At 38.0% G+C, this 26,475-nt stretch overlaps 1 protein-coding gene across 3 annotated transcripts in view; it reads left to right on the forward strand.

The window, feature by feature from the left end:
- Positions 1–26,475, forward strand: part of REEP3 (receptor accessory protein 3) — a 96,157-nt gene that overhangs the window by 63,241 nt on the left and 6,441 nt on the right. For all 3 annotated transcript variants that reach the window (XM_070563585.1, XM_070563592.1, XM_070563578.1), the window contains 4 exons: positions 6,485–6,561; positions 9,226–9,346; positions 9,520–9,633; positions 19,069–19,216. In XM_070563585.1, coding sequence (XP_070419686.1) covers positions 6,485–6,561; positions 9,226–9,346; positions 9,520–9,633; positions 19,069–19,216 — 460 coding nt within the window. The remainder of the gene's footprint in view (positions 1–6,484; positions 6,562–9,225; positions 9,347–9,519; positions 9,634–19,068; positions 19,217–26,475) is intronic.

Here is a 26,475-nt window from a genome sequence, read left to right on the forward strand (position 1 = left end):
TACATTCCAGTCAGGAAAGGCAGAAAAAAAAACATAAGTATTTGTTAGATGTGTCTATGGTGCATGATATGTGCTAAAGAGAAAAATAAGTCAGGATAAGGGAGTTAGGAGGACGTTGATGTTTTAAACAAGGTGGTCAGGAAAGGCCTCTCGATAAATATTTGAGCAGAGGCCTGAAGCAAGTGAGAAAGCTGTCCACCTGGATAACTAGGGGAAGAGCATTTCAGGCAAGGAAACAGCATGTATGAGGCCCTGAGGCAGGAGCGTATTAGAACACAAGGGACAGTAAAAGGGCCCGTGTGACTGGAGCAGAACAGAGAAGGAGGAGGAGCAGCAGATGAGGCCAGAGAGGTAGGCAGTGCCAGATCCACAGGGCCTTCTCGGTAAGAATTCTGATGGGGGCCATCAGAGGGGTTTGAGCAGAGGAATGACATGATTTGGCTTCTGTTTTAAGAACTGACTGCTGGGGACGAATGGATAAAGAAGATGTGGTACATATATACAATGGAATACTACTCAGCTGTAAAACAGAACAAAATCATTCCATTTGCAATAACATGGATGGACCTTGAGGGACTTATGTTAAGTGAAATAAGCCAGCGAGAGAAGGATAATCTGTGTATGACTCCACTCATATGAGGAATTTAAAATTATGGACTAAGAACAGTTTAGTGGATACCAGGGGAAAGGTGGGGTGGGGGCTGGGCACAAAGGGTGAAGTGGTGCACCTACAACATGACTGACAAACATTAATGTACAACTGAAATTTCACAAGATTGTAACCTATCATTAACTCAATAAAAAAAATATCATAAACATTTACACTTTCAAATAAAAAAATGCATCAACAAAAAAAAAAAAGAGAGAGAGAACTGACTGCTGGGGCCGCCCGGTGGTGCAGCGGTTAAGTGCACACATTCCACTTGGGTGGCCCGGGGTTCGCCGGTTTGATCCCAGGTGCAGACATGGCACCACGTGGCACACCATGCTGTGGTGGGCATCCCACATATAAAGTAGAGGAAGATGGGCATGGATGTTAGCTCAGGGCTAATCTTCCTCAGGAAAAAATAAAACTGACTGCTATATGCAGAGTAGATTCACAAAACCTAGGTGGTCAGTTAGAATGCTATTGCTATTGGAATAATCCAGACAGGAGATATCGTCATCTGGGCTGGGAAGCTATGTGTGGATGTGGTGAGAAATGACTTCGATTCTGGCTGTGGTTCAAAGAGCTGACGGGCTGTGCTGGGAACTTCCATCTGCCCCTCCAGTGGAGTTTCCCCTCCACAGTCCACATTTCTCCGCCTTGTTTATGGCCCAGGAGACTGATCAATACAGACTATGTCATCTCTGGCTTCCCTTTGGGTTTGGCTCCTGAGAGGCTCCTGCAGATCAGATGGCAGAATGAGCATGACGTCAGAGTACTGTTCCCTCCACTTCCCCCTTGCCACCACCGAGTTATCGGTGCCTGTCTACCTGAGGCTACAGCTCTCCCCTACAGTTATCCTCTCTGATTCCAGGAAACCTTTCCCTCTCCTCCCTCCTTCACACCTAGGAGAAATGCCAGGTCCTGCTGTTGCTAGCTCAAGGGTGTGCCACTACCCTTTATTGGTTTTCCTGAACCCTGCCCACAACTTTATAAATAGTCCCTTTAGTAAGCTTTCTTCAGATTCTTGCAATCTTGACTCACACTGGGAGCTAGTGCATCAAATATAGTAAAAACAGCAGAACATTTGTTTTTTATCAGTTATTCACTCGTTTTTCTCCCAAACAAAATGTTAAATCCTTGAGGACAGAAGCTTCATGTTTCTGTTGCCACGACATGAAGTAGGTAGGGTTTGCTACAGTTGTATCAATGAGTGTTATATGTAATGATGCCGGCTGCATCATTAAGAGGTGTCTAAATTATGTTTCATATAGAGGATTAATCAAAAGTAGGATGTTTGTATCCATCTTAGTGCTTATAAGTATAAGCTTCACCTTGTTGGATAATGCAATTCCCTGGGATCAAAGAGACATTTAGGGAAAAGTTGGGTACAGCTTTCTTGTTACTCATTGTTCTCATGAAGAGATCTAAACAACAGTTTGTTGAATTTACCAATTGTTTCTGAACTGAAAAGAAATACTATTTGTTCCCACTTTCATAAGAACATAATTTTTACCAAATAAAGATGATGCCAGTAACCTTTTTTCCCAGCAACTTAAAAGGTGGATTGTGATTTATAAAGTTACCTGTAAACTTACTTTTATTTGCATAACATTTTAATGGCACTTATTTCTATTAGATTTGGTTATATGCATTCATAAGATTATCATTGTGATTGTTTTCCTGTGAATTTTTTGTTTTAGTATTGCATTTTGTTTTGATGTTTTCTGTTGATGTAAAGATTATTTTATTTTCACATGTTTAATTATAGTTATAATTTTGTGACTTGCTCTTTTCTTTTTTTTTTTTTTTTTTTGACCTTCTTTCTGTTATTTCCTTTGGGCAAAACCTTAAACTGGAGGGTGAGCAGCCTTGAGGTATAGTTTAAATAAAAGCTTTGCTGAGTAATCATTTGGTATAAAATCACAAACAAATCCATTAATAGAAAAAGGAAAGCAATATCTTTTCAAGGTTAACTTTCTTTGTGGTTGCTCCCATGAATAACACGTGCTTATTGAATTCATTTAATTATTGCCTAGACTTCTTTATATTAAAGGTCTATATTTCTGGTAACGAGAATGAAAACTCCATAAGTTTAAGAGAGGAGATTGTCAAATAATTTATTCGTTAAAACCAGGGAGTATTGCTTATATAAAATTGTAGCCAATATTCCAGGAAAGTGTCCAGGAATACCCTAATGATTGGTGTGGTTTGTTGTTTTTTAACTAAAAAGTCCTGGCCGCCTTCTTCTCCTTTTTTTGTTTTTGACATTATTAAATATTTTCACAACCTAAACAATGTTTTGTTTTTTTAGAGAGAAACATATATTTTAAAGCACTTATTTATTTTGTGGGATTTCAAATTAGTTTAAATTAATATAAATTATAATTGTTTAAATTAACACTTAATATAAATTAATTTATATATTAATATTAATTGAGTTATTAATAACCGAATAAGCACTTGACTTTACTGAAGCGAGAGTGCTTTTGGAATCTATGGGGCATGTAGCAGCTCTAATCCATTCGAGAACTAGTCCACGAAACGGCAGTCCCTTTCACCTCTACTCGACTGTATTACCAGGTAAATTATGACGTTTTGTGCAGTATTATTTATAGTTGTTATCCATTTGGAAGGTCACAACCGTAATGATGGCTGTGAAATAATGAAAAATAACAAGCATTGACTTAAATAATTTTACTTTTCTGAAAGTTTCCTAAACTTTCTATGAGAGAGACAATTTAAGCCTCCACTTTCCTGGGAAAGAAGGTGACAATGTTTACACTGAAATCCCTGTGCTGAGTACAGGAGAGGGAGAGAGAACAGAAAAGATGGGTCTGAAGGCAGCCACTTCTTTGAAAAACTGCCCTGAACACAGGCTTCGAGGTGGACTGTACCTCCTTCAGCCATTTCCCAGCTCACACAACTTACTTATTTTGGCCCTCAATAAAATGGGAGGAGTTTACGGCAGTATTTGTTTTCAAACTCTGCCTCATGGAGCACTAGGGTTTCTTGGCGTCTCCTCAGGAGTCCTATGGTGGGCAGAATGGGAGGCCCACTCAGAGCAGTGTCTCTTGTAATTGTTTTATAGTTTTTTCCAGTAAAGGGTTGTACAGTTTTTAAAAGTTTGGTCACCTCCGACGTCCCTTCTAGCTCTATAAAAGCTCATCATTCTGTTTACAGTCTTTTTTCTTAATTTCTTTTTGGGGGGAGGCTTATAGTCAAACAGGGTAAAAGATAACCTGTGTTGTGAACACAGTAGAGAGATGCAAGTACTAAATTAGTGTTTGGATTTGGAAAGGCTAAGTGAATGAACTCATGAGAGCATCACTTTCCTTTAAAAGGGAGGGGTGGGGAGAAAATATACATAGGATTTTAACCCTGGAAGAATATCCCCATACTTGGACAAAAGCTTGAAATTGGCAGCAGAGAAGGATTTAAGAGAACTCATGAAAAGTGAAAACCTGAAGAGAACTTCTGGCCTTTTTTAAAAATTTGAGATGATAATCTTATAAATCAATTTTCTCATTTCAAATATAGATAATATGCCCTATTATTTGCTTTGGGCAGATTTTTTAAGCTTTCAGGAGTCTCTATGAATTAGAGTAAATTGGTATTATTCGTATTTTACAATACATTGCTTCAAAAGTTATTCATAGCTATTTTTAATGTTTGTCCATGAAAACAGAAAACCGTAAAATCTACTTGAATTGTAGTTTCCTGTTGTCTCTGGAATATCCAAACAGGCATCTGTATTTAAAACTAAATAGGTCAGTTTTCGAGCTATTTGTGTACCCTAAATTTTTTTTGTCATCTCACTGGGACGAGAACGAGGGAAGTAGTGGTTATTCTTGGACCTCACGTTCAGCAGTTCCTTACAATTTCTTTCTCCACATGGTATAATTGGCTCATAGCACCAATTCCAGTGTCAGGCAGCCTGGATTAAAATTCTGGCTAAATGACCTTGAGCAAGTCATTTTACCTCTCTGTGCCACTTTTTCCATATCTGTAGTGGAAATAATTATGTTTCCTACCTTGTAATGTTGTTGTGGGGAGTAAATGAATTAATACATGTTGTGCACTTGGAAGGGTCCCTAGCCCATAGTTGGCATGGTTTTGTGTATTAGCTATTATAGTATTGAGCAGAAGAGGAAAGATTTTAATCCTAAATGAAAGTCCAGCCTACTTGAGAAATAAGAGAGTCTATATACTCTGATAGGTGGAAGGGTATAAATTTGGAGGAATGAGTTCAAGAAAAATTAATCTGGCAGCATTCTGTGGAAAGGACTGGTACAAATTGACACCAGAGTCTCAGGAACCAGTCAGGTTGCTCTGTTCCAGGTAAGAGGTAAAAACGTCCTGCACTACTGTCTTAGTCCACTTAGACTACTGTAACAAAAATACATAGACTGGGTGGTTTATAAACAACAGAAATTTATTTCTCACAGTTCTGGAGTCTGGTTAAGTCCAAGATCAAGGTGCCGGCAGACCCAATGGCAGGTGGGGACCTACTTCCTGGTTTCTGGACAGCCATCTTCTCACTGTGTCCTCACATGGTGGAAGGGGCGAGAGAGCTCTCTGGGGGCCTTATTAGAAGAACACTAATCCCATTCATGAGGGCTCCACCCTCATGATCTCATCACCTCCCAAAGGCCCCACCTCCTAGTACACATTTGGGGTTAGGATTTCAACAGATGAATTTGATTTGGGGGACGGGGCGGGGGGAGGGGGGCACAAACATTTGGTCTCTTGTAGCAACCATCATAGTATTTGAGTAGAAAGAAAAGGATGTGTGAGACATTACAGGCTTATATGCAGGGAAAGAGGAAAAAACACTAACCTTAGACTTTCCAGCTGGGTGACTAGCCCTATGGATGTAACAAACCCAGAAATGTTCTTTGGTTTCTGAACAGTTTCTATATATTGAGAAATAAGGAATGCAAAATTTAAAAGACTAATAAAGATTAAATGTGGTCATATTTTACATTATATTATTTCTATAACAAATAAATAGCAAATAGGCTTCATAAAGAAGCGTGCAGATAAGAATAAGATCTGTTAAGGCTGGCCTGGTGGCGCAGCAGTTAAGTGTGCACATTCTGCTTCGGTGGCCCAGGGTTCGCTGGTTTGGATCCCGGGTGCAGACCACTTGGCAAGCCATGCTGTAGTAGGCGTCCCACATATAAAGTGGAGGAAGATGGGCACGGATGTTAGCTCAGGGCCAGTCTTCCTCAGCAAAAAGAAGAAGATCGACAGCAGATGTTAGCCAAGGGCTAATCTTCCTCAAAAAAAAAAAAATCTGTTAAAGAATTCTCCAGTTAAGGAAAATAGATCCAGGGCTGGCCCCGTGGCCAAGTGGTTAAGTTCACACTCCACTTCGGTGACCTAGGGTTTTGCTGCTTCGGATCCTGGGTGAGGACATGGCACTGCGCATCAAGCCATGCTGAGGGGACATTCCACATGCCACAACTGGGAGGACCCACACCTGAAAAAAATACGCAACTATGTACCAGGGGGCTTTGGAGAGAAAAAGGGAAAAATAAAATATTTTGTTTTAAAAAAAGAAAAATATATCCTATTTTTCCAATTCTTTCATTCGGATTCCTACATTACATTGTATCAGACCTGGAGATTTGTTATTCTTTGATTCTTGTATCCCAAGACTATCGATGTAATGATGTGAGGAACTTAGACATAAAACCTGTTGAGAATTAAACCATCACCTTCTGCGTTTGATCCAACATACCAGGTATCTAGAAATGTATATGACATATATATAATTATTCAGAGTTGCATATAATTTTAGTATTATTTCATAAGGATTTTTATTATTTCCAGGTTCGATGGATGATGTACTGGATTGTTTTTGCTCTCTATACTGTGATTGAAACAGTAGCAGATCAGACAGTTGCTTGGTAAGTTCTGGTATTGAGAAAGGGCCAGACTATAGATTCTATAGACTCATTATCATGTGTCCTGAGTTCTTCTCCTGTTCTTACTGTTAACTAAGTGAATTTGATCTAGTTACCTACTTACCCAATGCCTCATTTTCTTCATCTGGTTTCCCCATAAGAACATCACTTTCCTTAGAGGCCCCCTCAGAGAAAGGCAGCTCATTCTTCTCCCCATGTGCCACTCCCTGCCCACCTCCCACACACCTCCCAGTATCTTGCAGTAGAGACACTTGGCTGTCATTTGTCCTTTTTCCACACTGATGACTTCAGGCTATTCTTCCTTATCACGTCCTAAACAACTCCTCTTTTGAAGCCCACAGCATCTGGTTTTAGCACTCCCTCCCCACCCTTAAAACTCTCATCTACAAACATTCAGACCGTATGACGTCGACATCCATGGGGACGCCCACTCACCACCAGCTCCTTAGCCCCTCTATTCCAAATAGCTGAGACAACATTAAATTCAAGCATCTTTATATCCTCAAGTATTTAACATTTTACTGAGGAACAGTACTTAATGGAACAACTTGAACCTCCTTGTCCTCTGTTTCAGTGGTGCTTTTTCATCTAAACTTTGCCGTCACTTCAAGAAGCCCTCCTCTCAAAGTCTTTAAACTTACTATTTGCCAGTATCTTCAGTTGCCCTTGCTGCACAAACCTTCAGCCTAGATTAGCCCTTCTTTACTTCTTTACCTGTGGTACTAAATGCAGCCGATAAAACCAGTCGGCTGCTCATATAGGTATCAATTTGAACTTCCCCATTCCCTTTACTTCCATTCCCTCCTGTATCTGTTTCAGACATTTGCTGTTCTCTCCTTAAACTGTCTTTCTGACTTTGCTGTTCTCATCATATTCTCACAGCACATTAGGTCACATTGGATTGCTAGAAAAAAATAGAAGTCATCAGACTTAAATGTTCTTAACAACCTGCCCTTATTTATGAACTTCTCTGTATCTGCACCCATCTTTCTCTTCTGATTTGAAATGTAAGTTTTCCTTCCTCTGTCCCAAAGCTCATTCATTTACCTGTTAAGTTTTTGGTTTAGGGGTGTTGGGGAGGGTTGCTTGTTTGTTTGTTAAGTGGCAGAACACAGATTCCAAACCATGCCAGGTGTCTTAAGTTTCAAAGGTCTCTTTGAAGATTTCTCATTTTTTCCTATTGCAAATGTCACATATATACATTATTAAAAAGTGAACAATATAGGGGCCACCTGGTGGTGTAGTGGTTAAGTTCGCGCACTCTGCTTCGGTGGCCTGGGGTTAGCTGTTTCGGATCCAGGGTGTGGACCTAGCACCACTCATCAAGCCACGCTGTGGCAGCATCTCACATAAAATAGAGGAAGATTGGCACAGCTGTTAGCTCAGTGACCATCTTCCTAAAGCAAAAAGAGGAAGACTGGCAACAGATGTTACCTCAAGGCCAATCTTCCTCACAAAAAAAAAAAAAAAAAGGGGGGCAGAAAAAAAACAGTGAACAATGTAGAAAAAGTTTACCACTAACAATGAAAGTCCAGGAAGTCCTCTATAGTTGCACTGTGGCAGAGACCCTTTGTTGACTACACAGCAGTCATTCCTTACTGCCCCCAACCCATGTGCCTCATCAGAAGAACCCAGATTTGTTCATTTATCATGTATCCCTAATACTTCATGGACCACAAGATGCTAGTCCCCTCATGATGTATTAGTTAACTTTTGCTGTAACAATGAACAACCGTAAAAGCACAGAGGGTTCAAAAAAAAAAAACATTTATTTATTGCTCAAGCTACTTGAGGGCAAATGATTGGCTGCAGCTTTGCTGGGCTCAGCTCAGTTTTAAATGTCTTCTTGTTTCAGAACCATGGCTGAGGAAGCAAGCTGTTCTCATGGCACAAAGCTAAAGTTTAAAGCAAGAGGTTGGAGGTGTTGGAGTGAGGGCATTTAAAGCTTCTGTTGGCATGTGACACAGATCACACTCACACTCTGTTAGCCAAAGCAGGTTCCATGGCTAAACCCACAATCATTGCTTTAGGAAGTGTACTTGGCCTACAGGGCCCTGCAGAGTCACATGGAAAGGACATGGGTGTATAACCCTAATTCCCAGTCTGTTGCAGTGGTAATCCCATTCCCCTTGACATAAACAATGTAGGTCTGCACAATGCTGCAATTCTGGCCAAATGACAGTGGAGGGGAAGTTTTCCGGGAGTTCTGAGAAAGAGAAGGCGATATGTGTTTGAGGTAACATTGAGTACTTGGAGCATATCAAGTTGAGTCCTGATGCTCAGAGGTGGGTCAGGTGGTAGTTGGGCTCTGCAGACAGGGTGAGTGTACACGGCTGCCCTGGTTAAATGCTATTCATGCCCTCTCTGAACTGCTGCAGTCAGCTGGCAGCTTGCCCATGCTTGCCTAAATGGAGGCATCTTGTACTGGAAGGTGTGAATCTCTTTGGGATCAGGTCGCTCTTTTATTAACTGATCTATAGCTACTGAGGTTAATTTGTAGATTCAACCGTAGATGTTTCCCTGATCACTCACTTTTAAAGGTGAAAACTTAACACAGTGACTGAACTTTCTAAAAAGCTTTCTTGTGATTTCCTCATTGTTTGTAGTTTATTTTCACCATGGTTTTTTCGATTTTTTTCTTGTTAGGTTCCCCCTGTACTATGAGCTTAAGATTGCTTTTGTCATATGGCTGCTCTCTCCCTATACCAAAGGAGCAAGTTTAATATATAGAAAATTCCTTCATCCACTTCTTTCTTCAAAGGAAAGGGTAAGATATATAAATTATTTCCACAAATCATTTGTTAGAAATGTACGCCATTACATGGTTTATGCTATAAAATTAGTGAGAGTATTATATTATGGGGGTAAGTCCTAGTCTGGCTTCTTGGCACTATTTTTAAATGAAATTAATATCTATGGGTTTGGGGTTTTTCTTCCCAGGAGATTGATGATTATATTGTACAAGCAAAGGAACGAGGCTATGAGACTATGGTAAACTTTGGGCGGCAAGGATTAAATTTAGCAGCTACTGCTGCTGTCACCGCAGCTGTAAAGGTAATTTTTTATTTACATTTTTCATCCAAGGTCACGTTAAGTCAATGGATAAAAGTAGGGTGGCTTTTTATTTCAGATCGTTATAAAATTTTGGCAGAATTTTGTTTTCTGTTTATTTTTGTGATACTGGAAAGACAGATAATTTGAAAAACATTTTAACACACATTTTCTATAACTACTCAATATTTTGAAGCTCATAATTGATCACAAAATCAGAGCTAGTTAATTAATAAAGCATACCTGAAAATGTCATTTTGTCATAATTTTCCTACTTTATAACCTTAAAGTAGTTTTGCATGAATCGCCTTTAGTAAAGATGCCGTTCTTTCTTTCTCTGTCTTTGGTACTCTCTCTCTCTGGCAATATCTTGGTAGGATTTCTGGCTCACTTCTGCACCCCTACTTCGACCAGTTTGAGGTAACTGATTATTCAAAATAAGGCATGAAAAAATTCTATTCTTAAAACTTGAGATTTTACTTAGCCAGTTACTAATGTCATGTGTTGTGTTTTGCAAGCCAAGTTATCAAATGAATGCCTTCTGTGAAAACTTGTGTTATGGCTTTTGGATTTCTTTGCATGTAGTAATTAGTGTGGTTTATTTTAAATACCATAGCATAATTGATTTTGGTGTGTAGCATATGGAAAGAAAACAGGCTTCAGATTCAGAAAGTGCTGAGTGTGACTTTCTAAATAACTGTCAGTGATTTACTTAACTTCTGTGTTCCTTAGTTGTTTCATGTATAAAATGGGGATGTTATACTTATCAGTGAGAGCACATATAAAAACACAATGCTTGCCAAAATATAGTAAGAGCCTGATAAGCATTAATATCACCTTTCTCTGTCTCACTTCAAGTGAAAATTTGAGTTTGTTGCTATTAAGTAAAATTGAGATTGAATAGTATTCTAGCTCTTGAGTTAGGCTTTTTCAACTTAGTCATCTTGAACTGAAACAACAATGCTATGGAAATAAATATTCTAATTAAGTGGTGATTTTATATAATAGCAACAGCAAGGGATGTAAAATGTCAAATGAAATTCCCAGAATGAGCCTTCACTTTTCAGAATGATCTTTGGCTCAAGTACAATAATATGATCAACAAGATTAAAAATCAAAATTGTATTTAAATTATATAGCTATAAGTCTTGCATTGAGGAATAAGTGGAGACTTACTAACTATGTAGTACTGGAAACATAAGACAACCGTATTGTTAATGATGATTAATTATGAGTACTTTAATGTAGTATAGTTTACCTGTTATTTGGCTTTTAAAGGCTTTTTCTTTTATTGGTATAGATATGAACAAATACTAAAATAGCAAAATTTACATCTTATTTAAGGACTATTTTCTATTTGAGGAGTTTATTTACTTTTTATTTCTTGCTTAATGAAAATACATTCCTGATTTCCATATCTACTAAAAGAGATCATTCGGGAGTTTCAACATTCAACAATTAGGAATTCTACCAAGAGAGAACAGATGCAATTATCGAAGAAATAATACAATGATATTTCCCAGAACTGAAGGACATGAGTCTCCAGGTTGAGGGGACCCACACAGTACCCAGCACAGCCAATGAAAGAAAGACTGACTCTAAGCAAGGTCACTGGAATATTTCAAAACACCAGAGATAAGGAGAGACTTCTTAAAGATTCTAAAAATAAAAAGTATGTCACATTCAAATGATCAAGAATCAGAATGACATTAAATTTCTATATAGTAACAATGGAAGCTTGAAGACAGAAGAGCTTGAAATGGTCAAGCTCTCAGTCATGTGTGAGCTTAGAACAAATCTTTTATTTTTTTCTATTTTAGGCATGCAAAGTCACAAAATTTACTTCCTGTGCATTTTTTGTCAGAGTAGATATACTCTGCCATACTTAGGGAATAATCCATGATAAAGGAAACCCAGGAGATCCAGGAAACAGAGTATCCAACACAGAAGGGAGGTGACAGGAATTCCCAGAATGAGCTCTGACAGCAAGTTCAGAGTACAATTGGCCAAAATTGGATGTGATGAGTGAAGGTTGCCAGGACAGGTGTCTCCGGGAAAAGTATGGAGATGAGAATATCTAATAGGTTTAATACCATGCAGAGATGATACTTAAACCAATCTGCCCATGCTGTGACCAATCAGAAGAAACATTGACTGTAGACAGCAGGCACTATGATGGAACTGCACATTTGCCCTGAGCACCAATGAAAAATGTACTTGAGCCAGTGTGAAGAGGGAGAGCACAGGATGACTAAGCAAATGAATAAGAACAAAGGGAGGTGCCAGCCCCACTGCCCAGTGGTTAAGTTTGCACGCTCCACTTCAGGGACCCGGGGTTCACCGGTTCAGATCCTGGGTGCAGACCTAGCAACACTCAACAAGCCATGATAAGGCAGTGTCCCAAATAGAGGAGCTAGAAGAATCTATAATTAGGATGGATATACAAGTATGTACTGAGGGGCTTTCAGGAGAAAAAAAGAAGAAGAAGATTGGCAACAGATATTAGCTCAGGTGCCAATCTTTAAAAAAAAAAAAAAAAGAATTGTTCTTTGTGTGGATATATTTGTAAAAAAAAAACAAAATAATAATTGTTAACTCTGGAAGAAAACAAAAGTTATATAAGAAAGGAAATATGATAATGGAGCATGACTTGGCCCAGCAGTGGAGAGTATCTACGTCATAGTCATGAGAACACAGACTGTGGATTGAACTACTGTGATGTTGCTCTATTGGGAAGAAGGGGGAAGGAGAAGAGGACATGGAAGAGAACTGAAATCCTCATCCGCTGGATAGGGAAGTGGGAGGTTTAAAGTGGCGCCTACAGGGGGATGGAGGGGAGAGGGGACCAAGCAAAAAAACAAGAAAGCTTGTTGCTTTCTTTTGTTATAAAATGTAGCATTATTTGACTTTACAAGTAAAGTACATGTATGTATTTGCACCCCAAAGAAGATGCTGTCCGAATTTTCCGTATTTAAAAGCATCATTCAAGATGATTCTGTGGCAAAAAACTGAAAATTAAATTTCAACTTGAAAATTGTTTAGAAAATATAGACATTTTAGAATATTGCTTTAGGAAACTTAGAAGCATACAAATCCCATTTTTCCTCCTCACTTTAACACTTAAATATAGTTTATAATCCTGCTACTCTGTGAGACTCCTTCCTATGTATTGTGACTATTTTGTGGGATATTTATTTCATTTTGACTTATGTTTACTGCTTCCAAACCCTCTGTGTGGGGAATCTGAAATCCCCACTATATTATCTTATCCAAATTCCCTCTTCATTTATTACTATTATATACTTTGCTGCCATCAGTATTTAGCATCCTGCATATTTATTCAACATCTGTTTGTTTAATTCCTACTATATGGTAGATGTGGAGGATGCAGCAAGGAACAAGATAGGTATGGTCTCTACCCTCACGGGCTACTGTAGCTGAATGTCTGTATTCACTAACTGAAAACTCGATCTCATCTTTGGTTTCTAAGAGCCTTACCTTTGCCCTCCGTTATTAAAATAATCATAAACTCACACAAAACCTTTTCTGTAGAAAGGCCATGAAAGCACTTCTATACCTACATTTCTCTGACTTTATTCTTTGTGGTTCATTGTTTGTTTTTATTTATATATTTAACATCCTTAAACCACCTCCCCACTTCAAAGGCAGGAAACAGAGCATAAAAATCATCTAAGTTACCACTGCAAAACAAACAAACATATCCCGTAATTTGAATTCATTTTGGAACTTTCTCTTCTTGTTTGTGATGCGGTGATCCTCTTGTTATCAAGTTCACTGTATATGAGGTGCCCTCGCCGTTCTCAGCATGAACACAGGAATGTTGGCTTCAACCATCCTGGATTTCATTCATTAGAAATAGTCATTAAATTTGCTGAACATAGTATAATATTAACACTGTTTGCCTCAAGTTGTACTGTGCCTATTTTCAAGTAGGTGAAATTAATTTCATCTCTGGAGATGTCAAAGAAAGGCACTGCGATGGGAGAATCACTGGACCAGACAGTTCATACTGAAGAGTAAATTGAAACTGAAATAGGAAATAGGTCACATTTAAGGAGAAACTGCAAGAAAGCCAACAGTAAGGCTGGAGAATTAATTTAAGATTTTTACAACATACAGTTTGTTAAAAATATCTTTCAGGCTAAAAATGATTGGAATCTTGATGTGACCTTTAAAGAGCAGTAATACCCCTGACTGGGTTTCCCAGGTTGAATCACCTGAGCATGTAAAAGATGAAAATAGGAATCTAATCAGAACATTTATTACACCGTAAAGCAATTTTCTGAAAATGTTACTCAGTTCTATGACCTCATTACCAGACATCTGTTCACAAGGTCAGTGTACAAGTTTATTTTGGCTGAGCAAAGCATAAACATATGAAGGACCTTCAAGGATTTTGCTGAGGATGTTCAACATTCCATAGCTTTTCACATGAGAAATGCAGGTGGCTTTTGTACAGGTGAGCAACACTACTGCCAGAAGAAGGACAGATAAGGAAAGTACTCTTAGTCATATTAACCATCTCTTTGAATTTTCTCTGGCAGCCTTTTCTTGGTGAATTGGCAGATATTATAAAAAATCAATTATCACAGAAATTAGAGCCTTACAGGTAAAATTGCTGAAGTCTAATTGACTTTAAATGATGATGATTAGAACAAAAATCTTGACATCTTCCTGTCTGATAGAATGGGTTTCTGTTTGTAAAAGGATTTGAAGATACTGAACTGTTTAGTGTCATCCATTAAAAAAGAGAGCATTTGTCCAGACAGTGGAAAAGAAAGGTCATACTATTTTCCCTACAAAAATCTAGGGAAACAGAATGTTGTAATGAACATTGAATTCTCTAGCAGTCTAGTTACCTGCATTTTTTAGACCTGATTCTGCCACTAACTCGCCATAAGATTTTGGGCACTTCATTTGCACTGATTTCTCTGACTATTAATTTTCATACGTATAAAACAAAGAGGTGGAAACTGACTTCTAAAACCTCTTGTGTCTCTAAAACAGTGGTTCTCAAATAGGGGGGATTTTGCTCCCCAGAGGGACATTTGGCAATGTCTGAAGACATTTTAGGTGTCACAACTGAGGGAGGGGGATGCTGCTACTTGTATCTAGGGGGTAGAGGCCAGAGATGCTGCTTAATATCCTGCAGTTCATGATAGAAAGTTATCCAGCCCAAAACAGCAATAATGCTGAGGCTGAGAAACCCTGCTTTAAAAGTATGATGAGTCAGAAAAAGCTAAACGGATATACATAAATATGTATAGGTAGTTTTGGTGATGGGTTACAAGTAATTTTATTTTCTTTTTTATATTTTTCTCTGTTACGAATGTTCCTCGATAAATATATTTTCCTTTAATCTTAAAACCACTAAAATATATTATTCACTTAATGCAAATACAGTCAATTTCGTTCTAGGCTTGATCAGATTAATTGTTGAATGTGCGTAGGGAAAAGAGATTTCCCTAAAAGCTGGGAACGAACCTTATCTGCAATTATAATGTAATATGTCAAAGATCAACAAGAAATAGAACTTAATAGCTATTCATTATTTAACAGTATAGCAAGAATTATTCTGTAAAAGATTGTATGCTTGTAAGATTGTAAGGCATTACTGATTATGTTTTTAAATTCTTAGTAAAAAATGTGAAGAGAATAGGTTGAAGGTTTCATACGAAGGTGCTGATAAGCATAGTCAATTCCCCTTATTTAACACAAAATATACTTATATTAATGTAATGTTTAACCAGGAAATGAAATATTTAAACAAAGGCAGAATTGTTTGGGTCTAAGAAGTCAGAATTAGTCATACATGCAGGGTCCCTTTTATAGATGTCAACCATGTACCTGGATACTGAAGTAGACATTCGGATGCCCTAGAGCCCTTGAATGTAATAAGCTCTGTGTGAGACCAGCTCAGGGAGCTGCTTCTCACCTGAAGAATCCTTCCCAGAGTTTAAATGTGTTAGATCTGGATCCAGCCCCTAACCCAGTCAGCCCCTATGGTCTTCTCACTTTCTTAAATGGGTGTTCTGGGCCCATCCAAATTTAAATCCTAAGAACTTGAGCCACCTGAAGGGTTTAGGAACACTTCTGCTATTGATGATCAGTTTTGATGTAAAACAGCCTACAATATACTTCTTAATTACTTTAACTTTTGCATTCTCATCATAATCTTTCTGTTACTTTCTCTTCCATTTTTAGGATCAATTTTAGCGTAAATAGTGTACGTACAATCCTTCAGAGAATAGGATCTAAAATGCTGGGATTTAGAATTATCTTGTGGATGATAACTTCCTTCTTCCTTGCTGACTAAGACTGCTGTGTCTACACAAATTTTCCTCCTCGGACTAGAACCTTTCTTCATTTTTCTTGTACTTTTGGCTTAATATTGTATAAACCAAATAGAAGAAAATAAATAAAGCATTATAAATTTAAACAGAACCTCAATACCTTTTAGCATTGTTATTGACAAGTGACTGTTGTGCCCTGTTTATGTCCTCAAAATAGAGAAATAGTTTTTCTTTTAATGATTGGAGCGAGGAAATAGATACAGGGAAAATGAGTGGGAAATAGATCAGAAATTCTTATAGAGCACCTCATTACAATTAAAACTCCACCATACCATCTGTGACTAATTTTTTAATATTAAAGAAATTGTTGGGGGAAAAAAATCACCCATCCCATCTGCCTAAATATTTTTCTAAAAATGTTTCTAAAAACTGTTTTCATTTTTGCATATTTTTCTCTGTCACCTTATAACTATACTTCATACTTGCAACCATATTATGCATATGATTGAGAATTCCAAGGGAGAGGGGAGGTATTTCCACTCAACATTTTATTGCAAACATAATTCCCTTATTAATGGACTTTTTGTGCTGAAGATATAAAAATTGGAGGGAATAGGTCTGCCTTTAGATGTGATTATTTTATAATTACACCTCTCCTTCAAAGTGGTCACATTAGATGTTTATAATTTATATAATGTTTTTGAAGTTCATAATACTGCAATAATTCTCTCCCATATTCCCATATTAGTTCTCTTCTGGGCCCATAAGAAAATATGCAGTGGAAAATCCAATTTTCAAGGTGATAATGGCTGTTAAAGATCTATGGGTCCTCAGAGAGGGTACACAGCCCCTTTTTGCTTTTCTCGACAGTACCTGGCCTTTCTTGAAGCCTTGAGGGGATTGATAATACTGAGGCTACAGAGTTGGTTACTCAAGAGCTACGTTAAAATCCAGGCTGTAAATAGATCACCAGACATCTCAGGGTTGGTCCTAGCTCACCTTTAATCTAAACCTGAAGCAAACCTTTGGTGGGTGGTGTAATCTGCCCATATAGATGCCCACGTCCATACCTGTAGTTTGCTGCTGAACCTCTGCATGTAAACTCAAGTGTTTACATTAAAACATGCTGCTATCAAAGGAGAACTCTCTGGCAGTCAACAGTAATGACAAAGAGGAGGTATAAAGAGAGTATTTAGTTTACTTATTACATACTTAATATCAGTACTCTGTCAGGTGCACTGGGAGAACAGAAGAAGCTTAAGATTTGTCCTCCTCCTCTAGTTTCTTAAAATCTTGCTCTGGAGCCAAAATATACAGAGTACAATAATAGAACTAACAATAATATGTGAGTTCTTTTGTGAGATACGCCCTAAGTAATTAGTTGATTATACTCATTAAAGATACTAAAATTTGTGGATGATATAAAGCTAGACTGATTGAATGGCACTTTGACTCACTCACATTCGGAGATGTACTTTCTTGAGTGGGAGTGTTTACAAGTTACACCCAGCCTTGGAAATCACACCTGAGTTGGGTAGAGGGTATCATGGACGTGTATGCCATTTATCATCTGTTCGGCAGTAGGTAAAAAGTCAAGAATTGCTGAGAGAAAGCACAGAAATAACAAGGTAGGAATAAAGAAAATGACAGTTCTGAGAAAACAAGGCATCTGTTTCAGATGAACATTGGTCACTTCCTTTTGGTGTGTCTCTGAAGTCATCTGTCATCCTCTGTTTAATAAGTAAATGATAACTGATAGAGAATATAATTAATTAAACCATGCCAAGAATGTTAAAAGATGTATAGAATCCAGTTATTTTTATTGAGGGTGTAGACCCTTTAATTTAGTAATTCCTTTTCACATCAAAAAATATGGTAGAAATACAAAGCTTAAGTGGGGTGTGGAAATGATGTTTGGTTTTGACATAATAGGATCCCACTAACTCAGAGCAGCTGAATCAGGACTCATGAATCAAGACCTTTTTCTTCAGTGTAAAATATTTTAGCAGTGATGTTTGAATGTTTATAGTACCTTGGGCTTTGAAATTTAGGGATGAACCATTATGGATGAGTTTCTACAGTAACGTTATAATTAGAAGCAATCATAAATTCACATGTGTGAGAAGAAGAAGAAGTGTAAAAACCCTTTAGAAGAATATTTTTAATCCAGCTATAAATAAGAAATGAGTCATCTATATGCCATGCAAATTTTCAGAGTGGCTAAGTTGAGAAATTATTTTTTTCTCTTTACAAAGCTTTATACTTGGGGGGAAATGTAGTTATGTCTGAAAAGTTCAGAAATGTCCCTTTCAAAGCTGTGTGATGATGAAATCATTGACCTTTCTGCAGTAATAGAAGTGTTCTATATCTACACTGTCCAGTAACAGTAGTCACTAGCCACATGTGGCTGTGGGCATTTGTTGTGGCTAGTGCAACTAAGGAACTGAATTCTTAAGTTTATTTAATTTTAGTTCATGTAAATTTGTGTACCCACATGTGCCTAGTGTCTACCATATTGTTAAGGCTTTAAAATGACTTAAAGTCAAATTGTACAGTAGTAGATATGCCTTGCCAGATAGTGAATTCATTAACTGAATGTCATTTCATATCTAAGATTCTTTGGCTCTTAAATCTTTTTACCTTGTTCTAGGTAGAGTCATTAGCACTCCTGATTTAGCTTAGCTTTAAAACAGCATCTCTTTTACTTTAAAAAATTCTTTCTGCTCATAAACTTCAGCCCCGAAGTGCTAGTTTTTAGAAGACAGCAAAATTATCAATGCTAATAGCATAAGGGTAAGCTCATCATACACTTTTTTTTACATTCCAAAATTAAATTTTAAGCTGAAATGTTTGGGGGTGGAATGTATTGATGTTTACCATTTACTCTGAAATGCATTAAGAAGTGGAATGATGGATGGATATGTAGTAGATATGTGATAAAGCAATACAGCAAAATATAAATGATATATGGTTATCCACTGTACCATTCTTTGAACTTTTCTGAAAGTTTCATGATAAAATGAATAAGCTTCATGATATAATGTGAAGGGAAAGTTAAATGCGAATGTATTAAATATTTTAAAGTGTGTTCTTTTTTTGGATCTATCACTTCTCTGTTAAATAGAGCCAAGGAGCAATAACTGAACGTTTACGAAGTTTCAGTATGCATGATCTAACGACCATCCAAGGTGATGAACCTGTGGGACAAAGACCCTACCAAACTCTCCCAGAAACAAAAAAGAAAAGTAAACTCGCCTCCAGTGAATCAGCAGGTGTGCTTGTTAGTTTTAATATATCGTTCTTTCATCATTGGGATTTGGAGTCAAGATGGGTACTAAAATAACACCTGGTAACTCTCTGAATTTGAGCAGACAAAATTTATTCTTAAGCTTATATTTTTGAGCTTCACATTTAACTGTAGTTCTCTTTCTCTAAATTTTCTCTAAATAAGTGTAGTGCTTGCCCTTTGTTGACTCTGGAGATAATCCAGCTAAGAAAGTAGCTGTAGCCTCTTGTGCTGCCCATGAATTTTTAGAAGTGGTGGGTGTGGTTACCACCACCTCCCTCCCACCAGCACTAGTTTTGACCTCTGATCAATACTCTTGCTAGTCAGACTATGGAGAGACATCTAAGGAGTTTTTTATAGTTAAACACTCTTTAGTGTAAGTGCTGTGAACAAATAAGGATATTGACTCACAAGATGAAAAATTTTAAGTAGGTGACAAAAGATGACTCAGTTTGAAAATAGGATTACTCCAATGGAAAATGTGTTGAAATTATACACTCTAGTTCAAGAAGTGACTTGTAGTATATTCCACTGTAAATTAGGAGCATGTCATAGTTGATATATTCTAAAAGTTTAATAAATTATTGTGATCTTAGAAACATACACATAAATAAAAAGACATAGTTCCTTAGTCAATTTATCACATATAATAAGGTTGTAGTTCAAGGCTCAGCTGAGAACGAAGATCTTCAGGACATTTCTTGTTAGTGTACTATTAAGTCCGTAAGGTACAGGGCTCCTTGATCTTTGTTTTTTTACGTAGAAGTTTTCTTTTGAGGGAGATTGAAAATCATCCTTTATAATTAAAAGTGATTTGAAAAATAATAGTCCCTTCATATAAAGAAAAAGTAGTAAACTTTCTTTAAGTTCTCCCCAAAATGAATAACTTTATAAAGTTGGTGGCTATTTTCTGAGGCAGTAATTAAGCATTGGCTGTTGATTAAGGTAGTAATGCCCTTAAGAGTGAGGAACCATTGAACTTTGAACTATCATCCTTAATACATTAATAATGTAAAAGTAGTTCCTAATATATGCATTTTCCTTTTTTTTTTTTTTTGAGGATGATTAGCCCTGAGCTAACATCTGCCACCAATCCTCTTTTTTGCTGAGGAAGACTGGCCCTGAGCTAACATCTGTGCCCATCTATCTTCCTCTACTTTATATGTGGGATGCCTGCCACAGCATGGCTCGACAAGTGGTGCATAGGCCGCACCTGGGATCCGAACCAGCAAACCCGGGTCTGCCAAAATGGAACATGCGAACTTAACCATTCGCCACCGGGCCAGCCCCTATGCATTTTCGTTTTTTTTGTTTTTTTTGTTTTTTTTTTTTTGAGGAAGATTAGCCCTGAGCTAACATCTGCTGCCAGTTCTCCTCTTTTTGCTGAGGAAAACTGGCCCTGAGCTCACATTCATGCCCATCTTCCTTTACTTTATATGTGGGACGCCTACCACAGCATGGCTTGCCAAGCGGATGTCCACACCCAGGATCTGAACCAGCAAACCTCAAGCCACCAAAGCAGAACATGTGCACTTAACCGCTGCACCACCGGGCCGGCCCCACATTTTCTTAATATGCATTTAAAAATTAGGTGATTCTGATTATATATATTTTGCTAATTTGGACCAGTAAGGAGTCCTTTATCCACAGTTTATTCAAAAATTTTCCTTAGAATTGGTTAAGAATTATATTCCAATTATTTAAATGAAAACAGGATTATAAATATGAAAACCCATAACATTGTTTTTATTGTATTCATCTATTAAATTTAAAATGGTGTGACTAAAATATTTTAAGATAGTGAGGTGCTGTTTAGTTCTTTTAAATTTCAAACCATGAAATTAAATTAACTTAAAGATTTATAAAAATACAAAGTAAGTTCTAGCAGTACGAGAAAGGTACTTGTTCAGTTATGGAATTAAAATTTTTATACGCATTACTTTGCCCAGATTCCACACTTTCTACAGAATAGTATATATTCTGAGATTTTCTGCCCTGAGGGAAAAAATTTAACCAAGTTTCTCTCTTGGCAATATTTTTAAGAAAGTAGTATGGCTCTAGGACAGAAATAGTTGAAGCAATGATAATAATAGATAGTCTAGATAGACACAAATCCAGATATACATGGAAATTTGCCAGATGAGAATGATGGCTTTCAATTTGGCAGGGGAAAGGCAGATCAATAGATGGTGTTAGGATAAATGCTAGACTTGGAAGGTGAGGAAGAAATGAAGTTGTCCCTCAACCTCAAACCTTTGATCAACATAAATCCTTAAAAGACTAAGACAAATATAAGAAATTAAACCATATAGTAGGAAATTCCTATGTATATTTTTATACTCTCAAGATAGATCATCCAAACCAGAAAACATAAAGGAAAAGTGTCATAGATTTTTCTATATAAATAAAAACATAAAACCACCATATAGAGAGAAAAAACCCACACCATGGGAGACAAAAGACAAACTACAACTGTAAGAAATATTCTCATTATATGTTACAGGCAAAAGGTTCAGATTTTAACTATTCAAGAACTCTTTCAAGTCAACTATTGTCAATATAGCTGAACGAGAAATACGTGAAAAAGGTATTCAACCTCACAGACAGTCAAAGAAATAGTACTAACAGTAAATTTTGCTCACCAGATGGGCAAAAGAAAATTTTTAATTAGCAATGCTCTGTGTTGGTAACTCTTCTAATTATCTATTGCTGCCTAACAAACCACCCCCAAACAGTGGCTTAGAAAAACCAGTCATTTGTTTTGCTCCCAAATATGGGGATGACAGGGCTCAGCAAGGCAGTCCTTGCTCAGGGTGTTATGCAGCTATCATCAGACAGTAGCTGGGGCTGCAGTCATACTCCCCAAGGCTTCTTCACTCAGATGTCTGGTGTCTGAGCTGGGAAGAGTCAAACAGCTGCTGGCTGAAACAGCTGGGGCTTCTCCAGCATCTCTCTCTCTCTGTGTCTCCCTACATGGTCTCTGAGGGACTCTGAGGGTCATTGGACTTCTTACTTAGCAGCTGAAGGCTCCCAGAGCCAGTGTCCCAAGAGAAAAGGCAGAAGTTATGCAGCGTCACTTCCGCCTTGAGGCTGTTTGTTGAGGCAGGTACCTACAAAGGCCCTGGAGATTTAAGAGAAGGGGAGACAAGTGTCAGAGTTTATGGACATGTTTTAAAACCAACACTAGCCTACACTTGTTATGAGAGTTTAAAGTGGAGTAATCTTTTGGGTGACAATCTGGCAATCATTATCAAAATTTATTCCCTTTAAATCAACAAGAAACTTCTGGGAATATGTCATAAGGAAATAATCAGACAAATGTTCGAAGATGTACGTACAAGAGTGTTCATCTCATTGATGTTTGTAGTAATAAAATATTGAAATAAACCAAATGCCTAAGAGAAATGGTTAAGCAGAAAGGTAGTTTATTAGCCAGGAAAAATACTAAATAATGTCAGTCTATACTTACTGGCATGAAAACATATCCAGATTGTGGGGGAATAAACAATAACAATGAAATAGTATGTTTTATAATCCTATACTGTAGAGACACAATAGACAAATGAAATGGATTAAAATATGTAAAATTATTTTTCAAATATGTATATACATAGAAGAGAGTCTGGAAGGGTATTACTAAATTGTTAACAGTATTTAGCTCTGAGGAGTGGGATTTTAGTGATTTTTTTTTTTAATCAACCTGTTACTCAAAGTAGGAAATAAAACAACAGTACTCTTCCTTTTGAAAAATAATTAAGGTACTCATTTTTTTCTGTCATGAATTTTTTCCATTTCATTTACTTCCAAAGTTGCTCAAGAAAAAAAAAGCAAATTGATACGTTTTTCAGTGTGGGCATTACATTCACATTGCAAAGTCTGTTTCCCAGTTTATGTGATCAGTACATTCACTGCAGAAGCTCTGATGGTTTGCACAAGCAAACTCACATATCTAGAAAAGTGGGTCCCTTTTGAAAACTCATCATGGCCTGCTCTGAGTGGTTTGAAGTTAGCTGGTCAAGAGAAGTCTTGCTTTGGTGAAGTTATTCAAATCTGCCTGTTGTCACTATGGGAAAAACAGATCCCTCAAAGTGCTTTTTGGAGGAAAACAGACACCTTGAACATGATGTTCACTTCCTTTGAAAGAACACCACGTTTTTGGTCAAGTGGAAGTATTTTTTCTGCAAAGAACCTGCTGCTCCCATGTTAGTTAAAAGTGGTTCAACATTCAGTTTCAGTACCAGCACATAAAGAGATTGTTTTGTTTTGTTTTGTTTTAGATGCTTTACATATTTGTTTAATCCTTAAGATGACTGTGCAGGTTAAATATTTTTATCCTTATTTTTTAGATGAATAAACTGAGACTTAAGGAGATTATTTGTCAAAGACTACATCCTCAACGACAGAAATGAGCTGTCCAAAGTTCCTAACCTAAGTCTTATTCTCTTTTTAGTTTATAAAGAGACTACACTTAGTGAGACAGTTGGGCTGGAACTATGAATTCAAAAAATTTGAGCAGGAAGGAACCTTAGAGATGCTTTAGTCAGAGACAGCAAATAGGGGCCGGCCCCATAGGCTAGTGGTTAAGTTCAGCACACTCCACTTCAGCAGCCCGGGTTCAGTTTCCTGTCGCAGACCTACACCACTCGGTGGCGGCCATGCTGTGGCAGCAACCCACATATAAAATAGAGGAAGATTGGCAACAGATGTTAGCTTACTTGTTCAGGAAAAAAAAAAAAAGACAGCAAATAGGTGGCATGCCTACTTCCTGCTCCCGTGCCTGAGGTTGTGGCACTTTCCCATGCTGCCTCAGAATCCCACTCAACATAGTGCCCAGACAGCTCAGCTAGCTCAGAGTTGGCATTCATACAGAAACTCATTCATCTCTCATCTGTCTCACCGCCTTACCAGATAAGAAAACTGGGGCCCATGGGCCGGCCCGGTGGCTCAGTGGTTAAGTGTGCACATTCCACTTCGGTGGCCTGGGGTTTGCCAGTTCGGATCCCAGGTGTGGACATGGCACCACTTGGCAAGCCATGCTGTGGTAGGCGTCCCACATATAAAGTAAGGGAAGATGGGCACAGATGTTAGCTCAGGGCCAGTCTTCCTCAGCAAAAAGAGGAGGATTGGCAGCAGATGTTAGCTCAGGGCTAATCTTCCTCAAAAAAAAATTTTTTTTAATTTAAAAAACAGGCCCAGGGAGAAGCAAGACTCATTGAAGGTCTCAGCTAATAAGTGGCAAAATACTCATTTCTCCGGATATAGGTCCAGGGATCCTTCTACCACAGTACCTGAGTTGTCTTCCAAATCGAACTTTCTATGATTCTACACTTAAAGTAATACATGGAAACTGCTTAGAACAGTGCCTGGTAAATGCTAAGTACTAGATCAATATCTGCTATTATTATTATAAAGAGGGAAAACAAAATATACCAACTCTAAGAGGTACAGGCTGTGAATAAAACCAGGTCAGTTTGCAAAAGCGGTTGCTAATTTCCTAAAATGGTAACAGAGCTCTAGGCTAAATCTGGCCAAGCAGCTGCAGCCTTCGGCCCCAGGTCCACAGCAACAGAGGCTCCTCGTTCTTGGATCCCCAGTCACTGCTCCTCACAAACGGGCATGGAACGCACTGTTCCACAGGCTCTGTCCAGTCTAGATTGATGATGTGAAGCAGCCGGCCTTAGCATCGCCTTTGTCTGGTCCCAGCTTTACCCCGTCAGCTTCACCTTGCCCAGGCTTGGCAGACCTATAAACCACTCCTCTGCCTCGCTGAATTCCTCCTCTGATATGGCATCCAGATTTAGGCTTCTCATAATCTCAGGTCTCCCTCTCCTCTGAATCCTTGGACAACTTTGACCAACATTATTTCCACCACTTACAGCAGAATTTTCATACGTAGTCATTTCCAGATTTTAAGTGGAATAGAAAATGCATATTTTAGTGAAGATATTTGACTTAACTCGTTTCTTTTTGATGCAGGGTTTGGTTCAGTAAGTTAAGTTAAACTTGTCAGTTTCACCTCCTAATAGATCCCAAATTTGGCTACTTTGTCCTCACTCCTTGGACTCCATCGTTTCTGACCTGCCATACTGCAATAACCTTCCTGCTTCTAGTCTCTTCTACTTCTTGTCCAAAGTGCAAGAAGAATCTTTTAAAGAACCCAAATCTAATCATGTCACACTTCTAATTAAAATGCTTCAGTGCCCTGCTTCCCCCCACCCCGCCATTGCACTCTGATGAAGTCCAAACTCAATAGCGTGCAGTATATTGGCTCCTCAGCCTTGGTCCATCATGTGCTAGGAATATAGAATCATGAGCCTTTCAGAATTCAGCTTAGCTGCCACCTCCTACAAGAAGTCTTCTCTCAAACCCACTGCCCCCTGCCCCCAGGCTGAGTTAATTTTCTTACTCTGCTCCCATAGCACCTTGTCCTTATCTTCTTTTTTTTTTAAGGATTGGCCCCAGAGCTAACATCTGTTACCCATCTTTTTCTTCTTCTCCTTCCCTTCCTCCTTCCCCCCCACCCCTCCAGTACATCATTGTATATTCTAGCTGTAGGTCCTTCTGGCTCTGCTCTGTGGGACACTGCCTCAGCATGGCTTGATGAGCAGTTCTAGGTCCCAGCCCAGGATCCAAACTGGCAAGACCCTGGGCCGCTGAAGTGGAGCGCGCAAACTCAACCGCTCAGCCATGGGGACAGCCCCCCCTTATCTTCTATTCATAGCATTCATTACAATATTGTAATGCCCATTAGAGTCTGCTTCCCCTATGAGACTATAGGTTTCTTAGGATGGAAAAAGATAGCTTTGTCATCATTGTATCCCCATGATTTAGCACTCTGCCTCACACATAGTAGAATTTTAAAAAATACTTGTGGAATAATGAATCAATCTACCACTTTTCCTGAAACCATAATTAGAAAGCTAGTGAGATTTTTTTTCAGCTGAAATTAGGGAACAAAGACGGAATAAGATGTATATATAATCATCTTTTGAATGAATTTCCAATTCCTAGTCATATTAAATAATATGCAGTTAAAATAGCTATGTTTGTTGAAGTGTAGTCTTATGTTTCACCTGTGGCCTTAGAGAACTTTTTGATCAGTCACTTCCTTTCTGATTCTTTCCTTGATTCCACATTCTGTGTTTTACCTTAGTTTTTATTATGTTGGAATTAGAAATATTGTATAAGCAACAGCAATGGAGACAAATCTAGCAATGACAATCTAAAAATAATTTTTTCTGGTTT

This window comes from Equus przewalskii, chromosome 1, assembly GCF_037783145.1.
Source record: "Equus przewalskii isolate Varuska chromosome 1, EquPr2, whole genome shotgun sequence".
In the NCBI taxonomy this organism is placed as follows: domain Eukaryota; kingdom Metazoa; phylum Chordata; class Mammalia; order Perissodactyla; family Equidae; genus Equus; species Equus przewalskii.